General features: G+C 33.8%; 1 protein-coding gene across 1 annotated transcript in view; it reads right to left on the minus strand.

Annotated features, from left to right (window-relative positions):
* Nucleotides 1-11,625: 11,625 nt before the first annotated feature.
* Nucleotides 11,626-26,068, minus strand: part of LOC114324608 (T-box transcription factor TBX20-like) — a 247,831-nt gene continuing 233,388 nt past the window's right edge. The window contains exon 5 of the mRNA XM_028272475.2: nucleotides 11,626-15,564. Within this exon, the coding sequence (XP_028128276.2) occupies nucleotides 14,997-15,564 (568 nt within the window). The 3' untranslated portion in view covers nucleotides 11,626-14,996. The remainder of the gene's footprint in view (nucleotides 15,565-26,068) is intronic.

Raw genomic sequence — 26,068 nt, forward strand, 5'->3', positions numbered from 1 at the left:
TTTTTTTATTTATTAATTCTTTAAATAAAAAAAAAACGATTTTAACGGAAAATGCTTAAATTCTCTTTTTTAACAATGAAGAAACTTGAAACTTTTACAGATTGTAGCTAATTATATGAGCTATACATAATTTCACTTTTTACGTTAATTGTTTACGTTATGCTTCATAAATAAACAACAAAGTTTCAAATTTTTGGCCGATTCCGACTACTTTTCATGTTTGTACATCATATATGTTTTATACATATTTTAATAAACATGACGATATATTTTAATATTTGAAAAGTGTAAGACTAAAAAGTAAAAAATCAAAAAATATGAAAAAAATATTTTTAAGAAACGCTTTTCTTTAGTTACGAGTGACTAAAATTAACCCGGCACCTGCCACGTGGGGTGCTACCAGCACCCCATAACATATTTTTATCAAATATTTGGTATTTCAAGTTTGGTTACCGCGCTGTGCGTCATAGTAGCTTTCTATAATAGTATATAGCATAGATGTATTAGCGTTTGAAGTGGTTATTTAGTGTCATTCTGAACTTGTAGCTCTAAAGTCGAAATGGAGTGTCATCATCTGGCACTTTAAGTTTTAACTTTTTTTTGTATTTTTGATAAACAGGTCAAATTTACATTTTTTTATTGAAATAACTGATTTAAATTATTAATATAGACTCTATACTCACTACATCTTATTTTTTTTAGATATTTTACTTCATTTCATTTATTATGGCTTGGTACTTGCTAATTTGCTTATAACACCTTTTTCATTTTGTTTTTTAACTTTTATAACATATTAGTGGCTAATAAGTTAATAAAACATGTTTTTTTATATTCTTGTGTTACTCAACACATTATTTTGGTTTTTAAACAAGTAGATCACAGAAAATGTTTAAGGGGTGCTGTGAGCACCCCACGTGGCAGTTGACGCCTTGCAAGGCCACGTGGCAGGTGCCGGGTTAAACATATTGTCACGGTCCCAGGCCGGTCCTGTCAACGCCAGAACTCTCTGGCGCCGAAGTGTCTGAAACCCTGTTCGTCGGCGAGACAGCTATTTACGTATCGGCATATCTAGAAGATCACCGAATACACCTTTTTTTATTGCTTTGTAAATAATACATATCTTTCGATTTTTTCTGGAAATCAGTAGAATAACTTTTATAACTATATAAAGAGACATTTTTGAAATTAGAGGGAGTTATAAATTTGTAGTCGTCGGTCGAGAAAGATTTTCGATGTTCGGACGCGAAATAAATGTAAATGTAAATTGTACATATTAGACATTTAGATAAATTGTTGTTTTAGTGTAATCTTTAATAAAGCCGTGGTTATTTTGCAACGTATACAAATAATGCAGTATTTTAATGTTAAGTTTGTAAATTAGTGTTATTAAAGGATATAAATTCAGTGTTCTTTATTTCTTTAAGTGTAAGTTATTAAAAATAAATAACGTCAATTAAATTAAACTTAGTGCCTAAAAACAGAAATAAATAAAATAGTAGAGTCGACCACGTAAAAAGACAATTATATTACAATATTATAAAAAATTCAACTAAAAAGCAAAAAATTTAAAAAATTGAAAACATCTAACACATTCGTTAAAGAAAAGCGTGGTGCGAAAACCGTTTATTCGATGAAGACGCGCTACGCTTTTCTTTGACGAATGTGTTAGATTTTTTAAATTTATTTTTATTTTTTGCTTTTTAGTTGATTTTTTTATACTATGTTTAATTTTAGTCACTCGTAACTAAAGAAAAGTGTTTCTTAAAAATATTTTTTTCATATTTTTTTATTTTTAATCTTGTCGTGAAAGAAATAAGACAAAAATTTTTAGTAGTAATTACACGAGAGCTCTAAAATTATCGATTTGTATCCCGAGTGACACTTTGACAGTTTTAATTTGTGATAAAATTATGTCAAAATGTCACGAGGGCAAAACAAATTGATAATTTTTAAGAGTTCGAGAGTAATTCGGTAAGATTATTTCATGAATAAAACTGTCGTTTTAAATCATTTTAACTAATTTTTTATTAATATCTTCGCCTGAATTTTTGCTAAACCTGTTTCTTGGTGTTTTCTGTGACAAGTTGTAAAACATTAATTGTCATTAATGTCACTGAATGTATTTTTGCGTAGCAACGAAGGGCATCTGACGAAATTAGCGAAAAAAATTATAGAGGGTAATTGCACAAGTGCATAAAAATTATCGATAATTTTGCTTGAAAGCGTATTGACTAAAAACTTCTAGAGTTCATTTTCGTATTCAAGCCCTCCTTGTATTTAAGCCCTCCTTTCAAGAATGAGAGTGAAATTATGTCAAAGTGTCACGAATTAGTTTTCAGTTAAAGTCAGTTAAGTTTCAAGTAGCAGTTAGTCATATTGTGTTATATCTATTATACAGGGTGTCCCGAAAAGGTTGGTCATAAATTATACCACACATTCTGGGGTCAAAAATAGTTCGATAGAACCTAACTTACCTTAGTACAAATGTGCTCACAAAAAAAGTTACAGCCCTTTGAAGTCACAAAATGAAAATAGATTTTGTTCAATATATCGAAAGCTATTAGATTTTTTATTGAAAATGGACATGTACCATTCTTATGACAGGATCATCTTAAAACAAAATTATAGTGAAGTTTGTCCACCCCATAAAAAATTTATGGGGGTTTTGTTCCCTTAACCCTCCCTCCCCCAAACTTTTGTTTACGTTCCAATTAATTCATGATTGTGTACCATTTGTTAGACGCAACATTTTTAAAACTTTTTTGCCTCTTAGTATTTTTTAGATAAGCCAGGTTTTATCGAAATGTTGCTTTTTTTTAATATATTTACATAAAAATTTTATGGGGGTTTTGTTCCTTTAAATTCCCCAAATGTTTGTGTACGTTCCAATTAAACTATTATTTTGGTACCATTAGTTAAACACAGTGTTTTTAAAACTTTTTTGGCTCTTAGTCTTTTTTTGACAAGTCACCTTTTTTCGAGATGAGGCTTCTTTTTCAAAAGATACCTAAAAATGTAAATTAAGTATAAATAAAATTTCAGATTACTCGTATTAACAGGTCTCTATAATAATATAATACTCGTACTTAACCATACAAATATGTGGTGGATTCGACAAATATTTAAAATATGTCGATAAACACTGGCTTATCAAAAAAGTACTAAGAGGCAAAAAAGTTTTAACCAAAAACATTGCTTTTAACTAATGGTGCCACAATAATAATTTAATTGGAACGTACACAAAAGTTTGGGGGGTTTAAAGGAACAAAACCCCCATGAAATTTTTATGGTGTGCACAAATTTCACTTTATTTTTTTTTAAGATGTTGCTGCCATAAGAATGTCACATGTCCATTTTCAATAAAAAATCTTTAAGAGTTTTCGATATATGAAAAAATCGATTTTCATTTTGTAACTTCAAAGGGCTGTATCTTTTTTTGTGTCCACTATTGTATATAGGTAAGTGAGGTTCAATCAACCTATTTTTGACTCCAGAATCTGTGGTATAATTTATGACCAATTTTTTCGGGACACCCTGTACAATACCTAGAAAAGCTAAGATCTTTGGCAAAATCAAGATCATATCCTTGGCTCCCATTTAATTACTATTAAGTACCAGAGTAATTAAAGACGATTACTCGAACTTTACACGAAGTTTACTATAGTCATATATCATCTCTCTTCAATTACATATTAATAAACAGTGCGAATTTGATTTGATAAAGTAAAGTGCCGGTTTGTTTTTGTTTGCTACAAAGAGTTTTTATTTTTGAGAGTCAACCACAGTACATATAACATTTAAATTAAATAAACATTTTTGGCTTTCAGAAAATAAATTGTTTTTAAGAACCTAGTGTTTCTTAACTTCTTCCAGTTATTTTCAAAAAGTTAAGTGGCGCCATTTTCAATATTTTTCTTTATTGTTACGGTAATCTAATCTGCTTGATCTCTCTATGTATCTCTACTGTCTTATCTTATCTCTGTTAATCTATTTAGTTAAACTTAATATCAATTTCAAAATAGGCCTGGATCCCGCGTATCAAAAAAAGTTTATTAATAGCAAGCTGAAAATTTGTTAATAGCTTAACGGTGTCTAGTCGGACAAACTTTGATGTACGGGAACACTGGAACAGGGGAAGTTTTAATTGTGGAATAGCTTAAAAACTTGGAACGTCAGATTACGAAAACGTCCTATGTATTTTGTCGGACAGAACATCCAATTGATTTGTTACCCTTTCATTAAACTCTCATGCAAAAATTAGACTGCTATTACTAATCAACATGATTCCTGTCATTTGACATGTTCTTCGTGTTCCACTCATTAAAATGCCCAGTTGGTGCTAAACACCAATCGGATTTTTGCATGAGAGTTTAATGAAATGGTAACAAATCAATTGGAAGTTCTGTCCGACAAAATACATCTGATGTTTTCGTAGTCTGACGTTCCAAATTTTTAACCTGTTCCACAATTAAAACTTCCCCTGTTCCAGTTATCCCATACATCAAAGTTTGTCCGACTAGACACCGTTAAGCTAATAACAAATTTTGAGCTTGCTATTAATCAACTTTTTTTGGTACGCGGGATCCAGGTCTAAAAGCTAGTTTCGAACCCACGACTCGCTCTCCACCAACCATGTAGCTGCCGTTCGCATTTCATCAATTGGTCACCTTTCTATAAAATATCTGATATAGCTACATAAAAAAGGTTCCATATATCCACATTGGTATAAGTTTTTAAAGAGTTTGACATAGAGATTTATTACCAGAACCTAGAGGTTTTATATTTTTTTGATTTTAAAATGGCCTCAATAACTTCTTCTACGGTGGGAACTGAGTCTTGTGCGTTTTTATAGTTCCTGGTTCAAGTAATATTAGATAGAGATAGACTATACCCAACTTTTCTAGTTTGCCAGTGGTTCCAAAGCATTATCTTCATATTTACTTTTAATGACGTTCATTTTTCATATTGAGAAAGAAAACAAATCGTTTAAATATTCAAATTTATTTTTCAATATTCTACAGTCCATTAATATATACACAACAAGTAATGTTTAACATAAATAAGACGTGAATAAAAATCTAAGTAATCGATAATTGACATTAAGGATTACGCATTAAGTTACTATACACTTCAATTTACAACCTACGTGTCTAAATGTAACAGCAGTATTCCAGTATTTGAATTTTTGTGGTAAAAGTGTAAGAAAATATCTAAAATTACCATGTGGCAATTTAGGAATAAATTATACTATATGTCATATAGTCAGTACTCACACTATACTCGATATTTTATTTAAACCTGGGCTGGATTGACGCTTAAACGTTACCTTACAACACCAATAATTTTGAAAAATTAAAATATTCTCCATGCAGAATTCATTCGAGCGCAAGAAAAGTAGAGTAATAATAGTTATTTATGTACCAAGTCAGTAAAGTGACTCTTTATTGAACGAGTCTGATATTACGAGAAGAGCGAGCGTAGCGTGCGAGGCGAGTAACATACGAGTTCGATAAGGAGTATTTACTGACGTGGTGCATACAAAATTTTATCGCCAACATATATTTTTTAAATTTAGTGTCGTCTGAACCGAACCAGTGGGGTTATAAACGACAACAATGGAAAATACATATTAAAAATAAAAAGAAATTGTAATAATAAGTATATACATATGTACTAACAAAAAAGCATCTTGAGAAAGCATATGATAGAGTTCCTCGAGAGATTCTGTGGTGGGCACTCAATAAGAAAGGAGTCCCTGGTGAATATGTAAAGATTGTGACGGATATGTATGAGGGAGTAACGACTAGTGTTAGGACAGGTGTGGGAGAGACTGATAAATTTCATGTGAAAGTAGGATTGCATCAAGGTTCTGTGCTTAGTCCGTATTTATTCTCATTAGTTTTGGACCAGATAACAGCGAAAATACAGGGTAACATTCCATGGTGCTTAATGTATGCTGATGATGTCGTGTTAGTAGGAAATAGTGAAAGAGACTTAGAACAAAAACTGGAACAGTGGAGACAAGCTCTGGAGGAAAAAGGTTTAAAACTTAGTAGGACAAAAACAGAGTATTTGGAATGTTCATTTAAAGATGGAGCTACTACAAATAAAATGGTATCTTTGGATGGTGAAATGATTGTAAAAAGCAATAGTTTTAAGTACCTAGGATCGGTATTACAGAGTAATGGAGAAATAGGTGGAGATGCATGCAGTAGAATTAGGGCTGGATGGATGAAGTGGAAAGAAGCGAGTGGTGTGTTGTGTGACAGAAAAATTCCAATGAAGCTGAAGGGAAAATTCTATAAAACAGCCATAAGACCAGCTATGATGTACGGAACTGAATGTTGGACAGTGAAAAAGAAAGAGGAACAGCGAATGCATGTGGCGGAAATGAGAATGCTTAGATGGATGAGTGGAGTGACAAAGAAGGATAAAATTAGAAATGAGTACATTAGGGGAAGTCTAGGTGAGGCACCAATTGATGCCAAAATGAGAGAGCATAGGTTAAGATGGTTTGGTCATGTTCAACGTCGAGACGTTAACCACCCAATACGAAGAATAGCTGAAGTGCAGATTTCTGGAAGGAGTAGGAGAGGAAGACCAAAGAAGACCTGGGGGAGACGATAAGGCAGGACATGTTGGTAAAGGGGATTAACATTGATATGGCCCAAGATAGAATTGTGTGGAGAAATGCAATTAGGGAAGCCCACCCCGCATAGGGATAAGGCAAAGAGAATGATGATGATGACATATGTACTAACAAAAAGTATACCTGAATAATTTGTGATACAATTAAAATGTCTTTTATTCCTATTTCCGTTAAAAACTGTATGATATTGTTGATATTTGTATTGTCTCTAAGAAGCTCATATATGTCCCTGGGAAGGTTGAGTTTACTTCTCGTTTGCTGGTATATTTGATAATCGGTTAAGATATGTTTTATTGATATAAAATAATATTTGCCAACATAATTTGATATTGGTTTTAACCCTTACTTGCAATTTACAATTTAAGAACTTTTTAAATTTTAGACGTTATAATAATTTCATGACAGTGATGATTTTTAATCGATAGTTATCAATATTGAATAATTACTAAATCGGTAAAGTTTTAATTTATTTTATATGAATATAATTACAAAATACTACAGAATTTCACTTTTTGACATAAATTTAATCGATAATATCGCAAATTGCGTACAAATTTTTTAATAATTAAAGTAAATAAATTGTAAGTCCACTCAAATCCGCTATTCGATTACTGCCATCGACCACTTACATTAAATCTCGGTTAATTTGTTAATTTTTCTTTCAGTACGATAAAGTGTTACTTTACTGCCGCAAATGAGGGCAAATAAGTACAAAAATGAATGACTTTAGTGACGGTTGGCGATAAAATATTTTAACTGCACATTCCATTCGAATTCAACAAAAAATGTACCCCAGCTCATCGATATTTACTATCAGCAATGCTATCAGTTACCTGTAGACGAAGAAAACTACGAAAAAAATGTCGCTGTCCATTTGGAACTGTGTTGCCGATGCTATGAAAACAATATTATAGAGATATTCTTGAAAGAAGACTGAAAGATAGACCTAAACAGGTGGATCCGCAATGAAACAAGGGTTCAATAGCAACTTTGTAGCAAATCGTATAACTATTTCGAAATTAATGTCGGAAGCAGATACTACTTGGTAAAGTGCACTATTTCTTTTTCTTCTTTAAGTGTCGTCTCCAAATCGGAAATTGGCTATCATCATCACTATCTTTACTCCATCTACCGCTGCCCTGAAGAGTTCTAGTGAACTGCATTTATACCAGTCCCTTAAATGTTTCAACCATTACACTATCCTTCTTTCTATATTATTTCCTTCTCTTATCTCATAGCTATTACTCTCAGTTCTAATCTAAGGTCTTTATGGCAGAAAATTGTTTTCATTTTTAAAAACACATTTCTGTATATATCTACGGGGCATACGCATAGTCTCTGTGGCATACCGCATTTCGATCTTCACCTTTTTCGGTCAGTCCATTCCTCATCATTTATGGCTGTATCTCTCATTATTCCTCGGATTCCTTTCTTCCTCTTCCTCTCCTTCCTCCTTGATTACAATGCTGGTCTTCCTCTCCTTCTTCTATTCCATGTTCCATGGAACATAGTTTAAGCCCTGTTTTGGCCATCCCTGTAGCATAAAAGCTGTTTGGATTCTATTGTATCTACAGTATTGTAAATCCTTCCTGTTCTTCATCTAATTTCTTCATTTGGGTTGTGATCAAAACTGGATGTCCGACACGCTTTTCTTTGATAGTCCATTTCTACTACTTCCAGTTTTTTCTTCTCTTTCATCGTCATTTGCCAACATTCAGATTCGTTTTGATCTCATGACACGCATTTCGTATTTGTTGACTATAGTTGGTTGCTAACACCTGTGCCAATAAAACACAAACACACATTATTTGTTTATCAACTTTTTTGTACATTGTTTTTATGTTGACGCATTTTCTCCATTAAATCTAAAATTTCTTCGGTTATCGATTGTTTCTTCTTTTTATGTGGTTAATTTTAGAATTTCTATTTCATTTCTATCTTACCAAGTGCACTGTTTAATATTAATCCAACCCAATTGATCCTTTTGTTCTCGACCACTGACCCGGTCATCCATCGTAAAATATGACATTTGACGCGTAATATTACGTGAAAGGTAACATTTGACGTAGAAATCCGTAAAAAGTAACATTTGACAAGGAACGTAACAATAATTTGATGTGAAACGTTGGATGTAGACTGAAAGACAGTTCCGCTCCATTCACATTTTACATCAAACGGTACGTTTCACTTCATAAAAAAATATATATTATAATTTAGTTAGAAAAGTTATTAACTTTTATTTTATGGACGCCTAAGTAGTATCTTCTATGCTCAAGTGATTTGTTCGTAACGCAGCACAAAAGATAAGAACTAAATATCTTTGAAAAGTTCAAAAGTTCTAAGTTCAAAAGTAAGATCAAGTGGTTTTAACATAAATTAGGAGAACAATTGGAAAGATCTTAAGAAAACATAATATCCAATGGGTTGCACAAATGTGAATCCATTTCAAAAGGTTGAAGAAACTGAAATAAAACTTACAGTCTATTTTATTGAACCTAGGACGACCAGTTTCGGACACTAAAATTTGCTGTTCATCTTCAGGTCTTCGCAGTAAGTTAACCTTTAAACAGCAAATTTTAGTGTGCGAAACCGGTCGTCTTAATTTCAATAAAATAGATTTTGAGTACGTCTAAGAGTATTTATTTCTAAAACTCTTTTGATCCCAATCAAATTTAAAGGAAGCTATTTCGGGATTGTAAAATCAAATGATCATAAAACTGATTATTGAACTTCTTCTTTTTTTTTTCTTCTTTTTGTATAGACATGACTCTGTCTGTTTTTTCAATGTGCCGCTAGTAAGTTGTCGTTCCATCGTTTTCGTGGTCTTCCCACTGATCGTCTTCCTATTGGGGAACCGTCTCTCGCTGTCCTGACTATCCTATTTGTTGTCATTCGGCTTGTGGTCATTCCATTCTATTTTTCTGTTTCTTACCCAGTTATTAATGTTATACATCTTGCATCTCCGTCGTATATCTGTACTTCTAGCTCTGTCCCATAGAGTCTTACCTTCGATTTTTCGAAGGGTTTTCATCTCCGCTGTTTCGAGCAATCTTTTAGTCCTCTCTGTGTCGGGTCGTGTTTCTGCCGCATATGTCATTATTGGTCTGATGGCTGTTTTGTAAATTCTGCCTTTCATTTCTTTTCCGATATTTTTATTTCTCCATATTGTGTCATTCAGGCAACCTGCGGCTCTATTTGCTCTATTCACTTAATCTTCCACTTCTGTTTCTAGTCTTCCGTAGCTAGATAGTGTGATGCCTAGGTATTTAAACTGCATCACTTGTTCTATTATCTGACCTTCCAGCTCCAATTTACATCTTATTGGATCTGTTGTTATAACCATGTCTTTTCTGAGGAAATTAACATGTTAAATTTTCTGGCGATTATGTTGAATTGGTGCAGCATACGTTGTAAATCATCTTCACTTTGAGAGATTATTAGTATTGCATCGTCCGCATAACAGATTATTTTAAGTTGTTTTTCTCCCGTTTGGTATCCTATTTTAGTTCTTACTTTTTTTATTATTTGGTCCATGATCGAAAGGATTATTGAACGAAGGGAGTATATTTTACTGACTATTGAATTAATAAAAAAATGTAATTAGTTACAAATTTCAAACGCCACTATCAGCTGTAATGATAAGTATCTCTTGCCCGTTTTACCAACAAAAGCTTCAAATACTAGATGAATACTGCTGCTATAAAAGGAACATTGAATATTCTCTGAAAGAGAACTTATTAGAAAACACCAACTAGTATATATTTACATTTAATACTGTTCATGTAGAAAATATAGTTATTAAGACATGCACACAATTCAATATCACTACTTTCACCAGGGTGTTTCAATAAGATTATCATAGTAGTTGTAAGACATGTTTTAATAATAATACATAGGTATCTAAAAATTTGTAGTATCTGCTCTGTTATATAAAAAAAATACAATGTTTTTTCCCTATACTATAATATAAAAGGTGGATCCAAAGTAATCAAAACACAGTTTTAGTCAAATTACAACGATTTTTCATCCGATTTTAAGACTAAAATTTCTCATAAAATATGTGAAATAACTTTGTTTAAATTTTTGCTAAAATGCCTTAGTTTGAACGATAGTTTCAAGCAGAAAGTATTTCGAGTAGCACCTCATAAGTCGATAGAGTTTAGGCACGATGATCTTGGAGGTGAAAATTTCCTTTCACCTTTAGACCTTTAACCCCTGCAGCAAAACTCTTTCGAATCATATTCTTTATAAAATATACCTAAAGACTTTTTTCATGCCTATTTTTTTGCTAGTGGATTCTTGATCAAATCGGTCAAGTTCCTAATTTTTTAAAAGGCGGTTTGCTTACCGACGAGGCCACTTTTGTATAAGGTACTCTTTGTGTAATCACTTATGAACTGAGAAAAATCCACATGATATATGATATCTTTGAAACTCATTTTCAGCATCAGTTTTCAGTAAATGTGTGGATTTAGGTAATTGATAATTATTTATTAATCTGTTCCATATTATTTCCCACAATGACTAACAGGCACAGTTTACCTTTTTTCCTACAGTATATCCAAATCGTTAAATAGGGGAGGTATAGTACCTACAGTGGCCAGCTCGATCACCGGATTTAAATTCTCTAAATTTTACGTTCCATCTATTTGGCCAGACAGAACTTCCAATTGATTTGTTACCATTTCATTAAACTCTCATGCAAAAATCAGACTGGTGTTTATTACCAACTGAGCATTTTAATAAGTGCAAAAAGAAGAACATGTCAAATGACAGAAATCATGTTGGTTAGTAATAGCAGTCTGATTTTTGCATGAGAGTTTAATGAAAGGGTAACAAATCAATTGGATGTTCTGTCCGACAAAATACATGGGACATGGGAATACATTCAAATTTTTAACCTGTTCCACAATTAAAACTTCCCCTGTTCCAGTGTTCCCGTACATCAAAGTTTGTCATCAGTCATCAACTTACTATTAATCTTGTTGCTAGCGTGATCCACGCCTATAAGAAATACCAGGAGTATGCACGAATATGACAGTCAATGAGGCGAAGAGTTGAATACTATCATATATCACGTATGAGGGGGGTGACTATGAACATTTGTTGTAGCTTTGTGTTGTGCCTAGTGAAATTCTTATTAGTGTTCCTTTCTGTTATTGTTCTGGTGTAATATTATTGTAGAGATATTTTATATTTTTGCATAAAAACGGTGCACCTTATAAAAAATAGGCATAAAATGTTTTTGTCACAAATTACACAAGGAATTCAAAAATAATTTTTAATTTGAAATATCTCAGTAGCGTACCGTTTTTTTTGCTAAAATAATTCAGAATATTACTCGCATGTGCGCCAATGATTAATATAAAATTCTTAAGTGTATATCAAAAAATGCACAATAACCATCTTTTAAAACCCATCATTTAAAATTTGTAGAAAAAATCATATATTTACAAGTGAGACTACTACTGGTTGAGAGTATGCAATAACTTTCCAGAACAAAGAACCTATTGACAGTTGTTTTCTTTCTTGCTATTGCGTCTCTGTGTAAAGTGTTTTCTTAGTATGTATCATAATTATCTTCGAATGATTACTGAATTAGAATATCTTTAATACCTGCAGATCAGATACTACAACATATAGGCCTGGATCCCGCGTACCAAAAAAAAAGTTTTTTAATACCAAGCTGAAAATTTGTTAATAGTTTAGCGGTATCTAGTCGGACAAACTTTGATGTATGGGAACACTGGAAAAGGGGAACAATAATTGTGGAATGTGAATTTAATTGTGAAACTTGTCATCCTGACAAGTTTATGATTGTGAAAACTAGCAGGTTGTTTTTAAGTTTATTCAATAGCAAACTTTATATAAATAAGTATATGAAAAAATGTTCGTTCGACAGGTTCAGGTTGGGCATTTTAAAAAGTCCGACACATAGAACATGTCAACTGACAGGAATTATGTTGGTGATAAATAACAGTCTGATTTTTGCATGCGAGTTTAATGAAAGTTTTCCAACTGATGACAAATCAATTGGAAGTTCTGTCCAACAAAATATATGGGGACGTTTTTGTAGTCTGACTTTCGAAACCTATTAAAACAATTAAAACTTCCCCTGTTCCAGTGATCCCGTACATCAAAGTTTGTTCGACTAGACACCGATAAGCTACATATTAACAAATTTTCAGCTTACTATTAATAACCTTTTTTTGGTACGCGGGATCCAGGCCTAATATTGATGGTTCAAAGATGGGAAACCCACGTTGCAATCGTTAGCTAAATACTTATCTTTTGAAACACCCTTTAACACTGCGCCTCGTTAATTAAGTTACATAAATCTTAAAAAGTAATTATTTACAATGGTTTATAATACATCTTTAACGTCGTACATGACTCTTTGGTTACCTATTTGCCATTTCTAGTTAAAATATTAGTCAATAGATTTTTCATAAGCCAATTTTCCTATTGTATTATATCTATACAAAAATGGTAGTAACAATGAGAAGTACCTACATCAATTTAAATCTTATATAATTTTGTCAGATAACCAGATTTGTAGCAAGCCAGAATATTGTATACAAAATGTGACCTTTAAATTTTATAAAAACATTAAACTATTTAGTACTTTCTCTCGAATGGCGACTTACAGACACCTCAGTTAAGGTTTAAGATTTTTATATTTAGAAAAAAAATCTATCAAACCCTATACTCTATACTATCACAAATATGATCAAAAAACATATAGGAGACCTAAAAACAAACAAAGATCAAGAGATAAAGAACTATAACGACTTAGTAGAACGAAACAAATAATTATAAGCCACACATCTTACAAAATACAGAATATTTTATTGCTACCAAAAAAAAATAGAGGTAAATTTATACATCATGGTATTTAGACCTTACCCTCGCAAGCGGGGTTCTGCAGGGTCTGAGTCTGGTTCTTTCTCTAGGTACCCGTAGGACCAATAAACTAAAAAAGAGAAAAACTCAAGACCAAAGGGCCAACTCAGGCCTTGGGAGAGTAAATCTCTCAGGGCTTTGGAGGGAGAAGATAAACCCAAGACGCATTTATGCATTACCTTCGTACCGGATGCAGATAGGTAAAGTTTTGAGTCCAAAAGGAACTTTAATATACTAATAATAAGTAACCATGGGCTGAGGCACATCTATGGCCAATCTGGGGTAGAAAACCTTCAGACAAAAGGATTTTATGGACCTTCTCAATGGATTCTGAATCTCGAGAAGAGCTCTAAAAATTCCAAATGTCGCCCTTTTTCGGTGTGAGGAAAGTAACTTTCCGATACAAAGGAAGGGAAGACAAGAACACTGGAGAAAAATCCAGTAGCAACTCGTTCCAGCGAAACAGGGGAAACAAATATCTGCAAAGGTGAAGGAATTCACCAGGACAAAGACAGGAGAAATAGTTCAAAACTAATAAGTAAAGAGAGGAAAACAGTCAAAGCCGTAGTAGGTCTGCTATCAGGGAACTGTATGTACCTAAATACATAGTCAGTTGAATCTGATGGGATTGGCACCTATTGGTATCTATAAAAGGGTTCGATGTCATTTTTATAAAAGAGGCCTAGCTATACCAAGATCAAATAGAAATAGACAGTTTGTAGAGTAGAATAAAGAAAAACATAGTCTCGGATAAAGTAAGCAAAAGACAAGCTTTTAAAATCGACAATAAACTAATAGATTAAGTATTTGGAATGAAACAAAAGTTTGCATTCTTCTTCTTTTGGTGTCTATTCGTTTCGAATATTGGCGACCATTCTGGCTATAATTATTTTATTAATTGATGCTTTAAATAGATTAATTGTTGTGGAGAACCATTTTCTCAGGTTCTTTCAATTCCTCGCTTTCCGAATACTTTGCCTTGTAAGAATTACCTTCAGTAATCTGTATTTAGTCCCGTTTCTCATTATGTGTCTGAGATATTCTATTTTTCTCCTTTTAATTCTATACATCACCTTTCTTTCTTTCCCCATTCTTCGTAGTGCGGTCTCGTTGGATATCTTGTCCGTCCATGATATCCTTAGGATTCGCCGGGATAGCCACATCTCGAAGGCTTTAAGTTTTTTCTCCATCGCTTCAGTGAATGTCCAGGATTCAACTCCGTAGTATAACATTGACAAGATATAATTTCGTAGGAGCCTTACTTTTTTAAAAGTTTACATACAAAGTTTTTAAATTTTGGTTTAGGTTTTAGAATATGTGTCGCACCACCTATTCTTATTAAGAGAAATGTATGGCTTAATTTCATAAAAGTATAAAAAATCTATTAACCATTTTGTTTTTATAAACAATTTTCATGATTCCATTACTAATCTTATTGCTAAAATCAATTACTAGATCTAGAAGGAGGACTTACCGAAGGCGCCATGGGTCTCGATAACGAAGAGTACGGACTGAACCGATGGTGGAAAGCGGTAGGGAAAACAGCCTTAGGTAGCTTCAGATCAGTGGAAGTACTAATGGAAGTGGGAGACGGAGATCCCGAGGAACTTGGAGTGGAGGCAGGTGGGGGAGTTATTTGAGGTCTGTGTTGGGAAGGAGGCCCGAGTAGACCTGCTGGTAGCCCACCGTGAATAGGACTTTGCCAAGATGTACTTCCTCCCTGGTTCCAAAGGTGAGTTGGGATTCCTAGAGGTATGGACTGCCGTTGTCCGAAGAACATTTGTTGGTTTGGCATGTGAGCGCTGTTAAGCAGGAACGCGTGGAGCTCACTGGAGTTATATGCAGATCCTGCGCGGCCCCACATCTGCAGCTGCGCACGGGCTTTTTCAACCATCGCCGCGGAGAAAAATGAGCTCGCGTTGTTGTTTTCGGAGTCCATGGAGTCACCTGAGTAGAGGCGAAGGGAGGATCTCAAAAAGTGCTGGTCCATGAAGAGACTATCCATGGGCTCTCTGAAACAAATAGAGAAACATTAAAATTTTGAGAACAAATCATATCAATATTAAGGTTAAAAACTATATTCAAAATAGACTTCAAATAATGTACAGTAAATTTTTCGTCAAATGTGTACTTAGGTATGTGCGTTTATAAAATTTTTTATTGGTTATTAGTAGCAGTAATAGTTTAAGTAAAATAATTATTATTTGTAATAATTGGTGAAAGAATTCTTAAGCAAGCGTCGTTTTGAATTTTGATTGATTTTCTACAGCTTGTCATACATTGTTTTATGACAAGAAAGTTAGAATATCTCGGACACATAATGAGAAACTGCACTAAATACAGATAACTGAAAATTATCCTTTAAGGCAAAGTATTCAGAAAGCGAGGAATTGGGAGAAGGAGAATATCATGGTTAAAAAACCTGCATGTTTGCAGTGTACCTAGTATGTCTTTACATTACAGATGGTGGGTAGGCTACACTTCAAACAAGTAAATGTGACTTGTGGGGAGCCATAAGATAACAAACCCCATATATACATACGGATTTCTATCCCTAACTTGGATTTTTTAATAATAATGTAACTCCAATATATTTTGTTAACAATTAAAAAGTTTTTACCAGCACTGATGATCTATATAGATCGAAAATGTTCTGTGATATAGACTTGGTCCTTTGAGGGATTTTTAACAAATATATACCTTTTATAAAGGATTTTTCAATAAATGTTTGTTTAATGTTTTATCAAACGTTGTAGAAACCATGCCTTATCAATATATAGATCTCAATATTTGAAAAGCCCTTTGTATTATACAGTTTTCGGAGTTTTTTTAAGATCCCATGCAAGATTGCAATTCCAATGCAAGTTTTTTCTACTATCTACATTTTCTTTTCGTAAGTAATAAAAGCTTCGTCTTTCAAACATTGCTCCTATATCGTTCTTGAAACCTACTTTGTAGTTGTTGGGTGTTTTCTCCATCCAGAGATCGAAAATTGTTACATAAAGCGCCACTGAATTTGTGGTGGAAGGCGGAGCATATGATCTCATTATCACCTCAGCGCGCAACTTTCCTCTCGCGTCTCAATATTATTGATTGTTTTTGGTTGATGCTGCAACGCCCGATCACTATGCCCTCCAGATTTCTTCTTAGAGATGGAACAAACGGTTACTTGGCTATAACTATAAACTACTACATACCTACAACTTTGCTAAAATAAGTAAAAAATAGAAAATAAAGGTATCCAGGTAGTTGGAAAAGTATCCAGGTAGTTGGATTGATTGTAGTTGTTTGGACGACCAGGTTCGGACTATATTATGTCAGACTATCTTTAGGATAAAAGTTGACCGAACCAATTACAGTACAAAAAGGATGAGTTAAAGCAGGTTTAGTACCTGCTGGATTATATCAGCCAAGTTAGAGAAAATACGTTACTGCTCTCATCAATGCAGCAGCAGTATCTTGATGAGAAGATATATAGATAGTAAAAAATAATGGTTGTATGAAATGTATAATATGACTGTTGTGTATAATATTAAATTTTTTAAATTATAAATAACAGAAAAAACACTTCTAATAATAACACAAAATATATGGCAGTAGGTAATAAGAATATGTTGCTTTTCCCATCAATACAAAAAAAATGACATGGACAACGAAATCAGGAGAATTATCCTCTTTGTTAGTTTCGCAATCAAAACAACTAGAATGTCTCAATAAGTAGAAAAAATAATATTTATAAAGCCTTATCTAATTTTACATCTATAATAACGTGTGGCTTAAAGTGTTGGACTTAATCAAAAAGATGGGAATTTACCGAAAACTTTTGAAATAATAGTCTCACCATATCTCTCTCTCCCCCTTGTCGTCTCCCAATTAATGATGATCGGGATTTTCTCCAATACTCTTAAAAAATGTGTCCACTAGTCTCTATCTTCAGCTGGTATAAGAATTTCGTAGAGTGAGTGACCCGCTGAATTCTAAAGTTGGAGACCGTCTGGTTGGAGATCTTCTCAAACGGTGGTCTTCTCCTCGGAAAACTTTTTGAACCAATTGATCTCTAAATAATTATCGTCATCCCTACAAACCACGAGACCAAAGAACTGTAGAACTCGCTGTAGACATGTTGTGGGCAGCCTTTTTTATTGTCTAGTTAGTTAAGAACAGAAACACGTTTGTCCGACGAGCTGTTCAAGGTATGCGCAGTATTCATCTCCAAGGCCATATCTCAAAGGCATCAATTTCTTGGGAAATATATCTGTCTTTATAATTTTAAACTTAAAGTTATACTAGATTTGAGGTAGTTGGTACCTACTATCTGGTATTCCTGTAAGTGGTTATTCAGCTGAATAGTATTGAATTGGTCTGTTTCATGTTAATTTGCTGTTAAGAGTGTACTGTCATCAGCAAATCTTAAAATAGAGATTTTTCTACCAGCCGGCGTTACTCCATTATACTATCCTGTTAAAGCCATCCTCATAACATGTTCACCATAAATATTGAACAAGTCAGGCGACAAAGCGCATCCTTGTCTAACCCTTTTTTATGCAATTGGCTTTAGAATTTTTGGACTATTAGACGGCTACAGATTTTTGATAAGTGTCACTAGGTGTATCGGTGTACCATCCCTTTTAAAATGGACCAGAGATGTATCCAGCTTACATAATCTAATGCCCTCTGGTTGTCAACAAAGCGTATTATCGTAGGTTCTTCTTCTTCTTTTGGTGCCTATTCGTTTAGAATATTGGCGATCATCTGTCAATAATTATTATTTATTAATTGATGCTTTAAATAGATTAGTTGTTGTTGTGGAGAACCATTTCCTTAGGTTCTTTAACCATAATATTATTTTTCTGCCAATTCCATGCTTTTCCGAATACTTTGCCTTGAAAGATTACCTTCAGTAATCTGTATTTAGTGCCGATTCTCATTATGTGTCCGAGATACTCTAACTTTCTTCTTTTAATGGTATACATCACCTCCCTTTCTTTCCCCATTCTTCGTAATAAGTGTCGTTTCTCATTCTTCGTAGTACGGTCTCGTTGGTTATCTTGTCCGTCCGTTATGTCCTTAGGATTCGCCCATATAGCCACATCTCAAGTTTTTTCTCTATCGCTTCAGTGAGTGTCCAGGATTCATTCCGTAGTATAATATTGAGAAGATATATAACATCGTAGGAACCTTAATTTTATCTCCAGATTAAGGTTGCAAAAATCGAAGTTTTAAAACATGTGTGCCAAAAACAACAGAAAGACAAAATAAACGATTCTTAGATTATGCTGAAGTAGACCTACAGGTACTGGGAATAATTACATGGAACTGCATATACAACGCTGGAATAATCCTTTAAGGGAAGTCAAGGGACCACAGGAGATTTAGCTATAACTAAGACGAAGTAAAAGATGACGTTAAAGGATTCAGACCAATATCTGTAAGGTCGATGCCACATTATGCGTTTTGACCGGATGCGTTTCCGCCGCATCCGGTGAAAACGCATAGTGTGACAGATCGGTCCGGTTGCGTTGGAAACGGATGCGTTTTGAGTCATCGGTACGCGCTTACAAACTGCACCAGACTAAACGCATAGTGTGACAGGTCGGTCCGGTTGCGTTGGAAACGGATGCGTTTTCACCGCATCCGGTCAAAACGCATAATGTGGCATCGGCCTAACAGTCGGTGAGTCATAAAAACAAATGGACAAAAATAGAAAAACCCTAAACACATCAATACAAGAATTTTTATAGAAAACAGTTGTTATTACATTGACGGGAACATATAGCTTGTATGAACTTCCGTATATTCCATCTCTATCCTCTCTCGCTTCATTCAATTCCTTGTAATAGACCCAATTCGGTAGATGAGAGTCCTTTTGAGAATTACAATGTGCCGCCCTACTATTGATCATGAAGAAAGACGTGTTATGGGTTGAACCAAATTTGTGTTTATCTAACACCTTATAATTACACGAGACCGCTGCGGTGTGAAACGAATTAGGGACCGTCATTAGGAAATTGTGTTTTTTGCTTTTTGGGAGTTCTTATAGCACCAAATGTTTTGACCAAAAACACAAGGTACTTGCACGGAATATACAGGGCGATAATATTACGTTACTTGGCTACTATTTAAAACTGTCCCAGTTCTTTCCAATACTTGTTAGAGTAGGATTATTTTCTCCTAATATCACTCACTAATTTTTAGTAGTATTAGAAAGCAATTAGAATTGAGACCATCAGCTTTGATTTTCAGAACATTTGTCAGTTTTTCTTTAAAATAATATAGGTACATACAGGGTGAGTCATGAGGAACTGTACATACTGCTACCTCGTATAGAGGCCCCTATGGGGAATAACAGATGACCATTAAAAAGTGTCTGCTCCCATTGTTTATTAATATACAGGGCGAGTTTCGCATTTTGACAGAAATATTTATTCGTCATAATTTTTGAACGGTCAGATCGATGTTTCTCTTATTTTGGTCAATCGTTACACTATTGCCACCTAATCAACTGATTTATTCAAACTAGAAAAAATCAGGTCCGGCTTTAAAAAAATTAGTTCGTTTTGGTCTTAGAAAAAATTTCACCCTGTATAAGCTTTTTGAAAACTCTAATATGAATTTTACAAATTAGACAAATAGGCAATTAAAATAACATATTAATTTTTTTCCGCACACGATTGCTTAATTTTTTATAAAAAAATCAAATTTGATTATGAATTAAAAGTTTGGTAAAGTGAACCATAGATTTAACAAAATTAACTTTTATTACCAAAATTAATTTTTTTGAACAAATATTTAATTTATGTTACCACCAATCAACTGATTTATTCAAACAAGAAAAAAATCAGGCCCGGATTTAAAAAATAAGTTCGTTTTGGTCTTAGAAAAAATTTTACCCTGTATAGGCTTTTTGAAAACTCTAATATGATTTTTACAAATTAGACAAATAGGCAATTAAAATGGCATATTCATTTTTTTCCCTACACGATTATTTAATTTTTTATAAAAAAAAAATCAAATTTGACTATGAATAATTAAAAGTTTGGTAAAGTGAACCATAGATTAAAATAAAAATAACTTTTATTACAAAAATGAATTTTTTTGAACAAATATTTAATTTATGTTATCACCCAATCAACTGATTTATTCAAACTAGAAAAAAATCTGGCCCGGATTTAAAAAATTAGTTTGTTTGGGTCTTAGGAAAAAATTCACCTTGTATACGTTTTTTGAAAACTCTAATATGAATTTTACAAATAAGACAAATAGGCAATTAAAATGGCATATTTATTTTTTCCCCACACGATTACTTATTTTTTTATTAAAAAAATCACATTTGACTATGCATAAAAAGTTTGGCAAAGTTTTTGCATAGATTTAAAAAAATTAACTTTTTTTACAAAAATTAATTTACAAAAACAACATTTTTCTTAAAATTTAAAGTTTTACCATTTTTTTTTCTATAACACGTCTACATCTAAAACTTCCCATAACACTTCTTTTAGACTCTATAGTTTAACATAGACGTGATCAAATTGATAAATTTTAAATTTTTCCACCTAATTTTTGCGATTTACAAGTTTGCAACTTTTACAAGAAGAAGACTGAAAGTCTACAACAATTTTCATAGTCTTCACAATGGTAAGAGGTATGTGCTGTAAAAATTTCAGAAAAAAAAATATTAAAATGGAACAGAGTTGTAGCGAGTTAAACCATGATTTTTTTTTTTTCATTTTTAGGTTAAAATTCCGATTTTGACAAATTTGATTTTTTAATAAAAAATTAAGTAATCGTGTGGGGAAAAAAATTAATATGCCATTTTAATTGCCTATTTGTCTTATTTGTAAAATTAATATTAAAGTTTTCAAAAAGCGTATACAGGGTGAAATTTTTTCTAAGACCAAAACGAACTAATTTTTTAAATCCGGACCTGATTTTTCTCTAGTTTGAATAAATCAGTTGATTGGATGGTAACATAAATTACTTATTTGTGCAAAAAAAATTAATTTTTGTAATAAAAGTTATTTTTTTTAAATACATGGTTCACTTTACCAAACTTTTAATTCATAGTGAAATTTGATTTTTTTATAAAAAAATTAAGTAATCGTGTGTGGAAAAAAATAAATATGCCATTTTAATTGCCTCTTTGTCTAATTTGTAAAATTCATATTAGAGTTTTCAAAAATCGTATACAGGGTGAAATTTTTTCTAAGACCCAAACAAACTAATTTTTTTAAAGCCGGACCTGATTTTTTTCTAGTTTGAATAAATTAGTTGATTAGGTGGTAATAGTGTAACGATTGGCCAAAAAAAGAGACACATCGATCTGACCGTTCAAAAATTATGACGAATACAAACTGTCAAAATGCGAAACTCGCCCTGTATATTATTAAACAATGGGAGCAGACACTTTTTAATGGTCATTTCTTATTCCCCATAGGAGCCTCTATACGAGGTAGGAGTATGTACAGTTTCTCATGACTCACCCTGTATAATGCATATTTATCTAACTTAATAAAATTATTTCAACTATACAGATCTTCTACGCAGAAGTGACTTAAGGCTCTAAACACCGAGACAAGTTATTTATATATAACCGGTTCCTATTTTCCAGCGGCGTTCCAGACATTGCTTTCTGGGTTCCACTTACCCAGGTAGTTTTCGGTCTGCCCCTTTTCCTTCTTTCCGGGGGTTACCATTCCATTATTAGTTTTGGGAGTCGATGTTCCTCCGTTCTTTGTACATGGCCATACCAACAAAGTTATTTTTATTGGACTTCTTCGACTTATTATTTTTATTTTCCTATTCATAATATCTCGTACTCGTTCATTCGTTATATGTGAAACTCTGGAGGTGCAGGCCGATCTTCGCCAGAAGTCCATTTCCAGTGCGAGCAACTTGTGTTCTGTTCGCTTATTCAGTTGCCAGGTTTCACATCCATACAGTACCACGCTTTTTAAGATGCTTTGGCATCATGGTTTTTGACATGGTTTTTGAACAAAGTAGTGAGTTCAAAGCTCCTATTACTTTCTTTCCTTTCATAATTCTTTCCTGTATTTCGAATTCTGTCCTTCAACTTTGTTGGATTCTCGTTCCAAGGTACACATAATCAGAGTTTTTCTCGATAACCATATCATCCTCTAGTTGTATGGTACCTATGTTAAACAGTAAATGGTTCAATTAGTTACCACTATAAACAGCCCGGATTAACCGATAATAGTATAAAAGGCCCGGTTTCAGGTAAAATTTATTTTAGGCTTTATTATGGGAGTACCGTCTAGTCAGTGTTAATTGCAAAAGACCAACTCTGTCTACCTAGGTGGCTTTTCGCTCCGGGTGGGTCTTAACAATGGGCCAGGTCAGATAAATTTAATAATATTTACGACCGCACTAATTGAATTCAAACCATTTACTGTTGAACAAACCATAACTCATTTTTCTGTTCTCCTATACACATATATTTGTTTTTCTCTATATTAACGTATAGGCCCCATTTTTGTATTCTCGAATCAGCCGGTTTGTCATAAATATTAGATCATCTTAATCCTGGGCAATCACCACCTGATCGTCAGCAAAATGCAGTGTGTATAGTGTTGAATCGTCGTTTAGCTGTGTATCCCCATTCCAGAACATGATTTCCGCCACTTATTCAAGAAATCATTTATATAGATTTTAAACAGTGTTGGCGATAAACAGCGGTATTATTCATATTTTAAAAATTCCTTTTCTCGGTTTTGCTGTGACTGTTTGTTCCATTAACTTCCATCTGGAATATTTTGATTCCCACCTCCTTGGTTCATCAAATTTAAAAAAACTTCGGTTGTTTCCAACACTTTTGCAACCATTCTGGTTGTTTTGATTACCCGCGTTAGGTTCATTACTAAAACCTTGATTGAAGTTCGGATCAGGCTGATTTGTAGGTTTCCAATCAAACCCCATCCAGCTTGATTCAAAGCTGTAGCAACAATCTCAGGATTCATAGCCAGTGTGTCATTCAGCATTTAAACTCATACCCATTGGATTACACTTGCCTTGGTTACTACTTTGCTGACGTTTTCCTGATATTCATAAAGCTTGTAAGTTTGGCATATAAATAATGCCACGAGTATCCCCTTGATTTCTCCTGATTGCCTGATTGGGACCTGAGCCATTATATTATCTTTTATTGAACATTCCAGAACCGTCATGGCCAAGTCGGCCCTTCGATTCGGTAAACCATTGCTTCTATAACCACAATATTTGCCACATCGGGTATCAAATTTCAAAACAGAATTCGAGGCATGCACCGATCTTCACAAAAGAGTGACAAAGAAACTTCAGGGTCCAAAAATGTTACAAAACTAAAAGCTCGAAATGGTTTCGATGTAAAAACATCAGTAACTTCACCAAGATTGCCAAACTAGTCTCTCAAATCGTCAACTGTCAAGTTCTCTGTACACTTTCCACTAAAACTATTTCACTGGATTCGCCATTATTTCTACTGGATCGATAATTAAATTTCCGTCTTTGCCTTTCTTATAAGGAGTCGTCCATTAATCACGTGATGTTTTTTTTTTTGGAATTTTTTTTACCCCTCCCCTCCCCCTTGGTGATACATGGTGAGGTTTAAGATCACCTATATCACGTGTATTGTAGCATTTCGTGATGTTTTTATGGACTCCTCTATAAAGCTCCCTCTTTCGAGCCTCACGTGATTAATGGACCAAAGCAACTACAGTGGCTTTGGTAACCAACCTCACCTCTGATTTTGAACTCTCTTTAATTTGTTTCAATTTTAACTCACTATTTTATCTCTTTTTCTTTCTACACAGATTTTTCAGTTTCTTCCGAATTATTCTATAATATTCTTGTTTTTTACACTCCTATTATCTGTTAATATTTGTTGTCTGATCTTCCTATCTTCTTTTTCTTTGCTATCGCCTGACACTCTTCGTCAAACCAATCTTTATGTCTATATTTAGCAATATAAAAATAAAGTAGGCACAATATGAATATAGTCTCGTAATCTAATCACTGCAGAAAAGTTGAACAACTTTATTATGTTCAGTGTAATACAAGATTTATGTTCGTCTTGGCCGAGCAAAGATTTCCTGGTCTATAGCGTAATTAGTCAGCCAGAATAAGAAAATAAGTTGGCACGACAACCTACCTGAGGTGTGAGAAAATGTTTTGCCGTCATTATATCATCAAAATACCCTCCGAAGACAACGATTACCTTAAATTATAAGGCGGCATACGGATTGTACACCTTCTAGCGTTACTGCTTCAGCAATCGGCATAGGCGTGATGCACCAGCCGCTTTCAAACAGGTAAATTAAATTCTATCATAACAGACGTGGAACTTGCAAAAGAACGAAAGGTGGGATGTACCGTCAAATTGGAACTGTTATTAAATGAAACGACAATCTTACTGGTACTGGCTTCATCAAATAGGAAACTTGACAATTTTTTTATTTATTTATTATATTTGTCTACATATAGAAACAACACATACCAAATATCAACCCTCAAATCGCAATATTTAATTTACAATGAACATATAAAGTTGTGATCGCCAGCTATCCAACACGAAAAGCGCAGCACGCTAGGTGACGTCACGCTGCTCGTTTCAGGATAAGAGAACAACGAACTGGCAACACTGGAAGATTGTTTGCATTTAAAATTGACAGTTCGTTGATTTAAAAACATTGTGTTTTGAAGTTTAGATTTTTTTCGTGTATAACTTCTTTTTATCTGTGCTTTAATAATATTGATAATAATAATGGACATGGCTGATTGTATGACAGGGGCCCGCCTCCTCAGCACCCTGCCACCGACGTCCCGCATGCTGTCACGTCCAGCGCCGGCTCCAGACGTGCCCTGGCGATCCCCAGGCAGCGATCCTAAACATAAATTATAATTCTCCATTCTCATGGGTGTGCATTTTATACCTACTGCCAGGTGTCAGTTTTTGTTCCACGGCAAGTATCCCTGCTACTCTCTGGGTATTGGCGCTACGAATACCCAGAAAGCATCCCCCATTCGCAGGCGGCCGCGTCTGATAGAAGAACTGACAAAAAACTCCCACAGGGTAATGGACATGGTGCCGCACTGTGCTCACAGACCAAACAGTGGCACATAATAGACTAGATCTCGTACTAGTAAATAAATTAACAAGACAAACAACACTAATTGATGTGGCGATACCTAACAACAATAATTTACGTAGTAAATTTACTGAAAAGATCGCCAAGTACAGAGATCTGGAAATTCAAATACGAAGGCAATGGAGAATGCAAAGTACCCAAACGATACCTATTATTATGTCTACTACTGGAGTCATTCCGAAGAACCTCCTCGAAAGTATAAAAAGGCTGGGTCTAAATGAACATCTTTACAAGACTATGCAGAAAGCTGTACTACTCGCAACGGCCAGATGTGTACGAAAATTTTTGGGAGATACACCTGCATACCAAGTGTCCTAGGGCTCGACAATCCTTTTGATACCGTAGGGTATCTGGGATGAATCAATTTTTCTCCTTA

Source organism: Diabrotica virgifera, chromosome 1 (genome assembly GCF_917563875.1).
Source record: "Diabrotica virgifera virgifera chromosome 1, PGI_DIABVI_V3a".
In the NCBI taxonomy this organism is placed as follows: Eukaryota; Metazoa; Arthropoda; class Insecta; order Coleoptera; family Chrysomelidae; genus Diabrotica; species Diabrotica virgifera.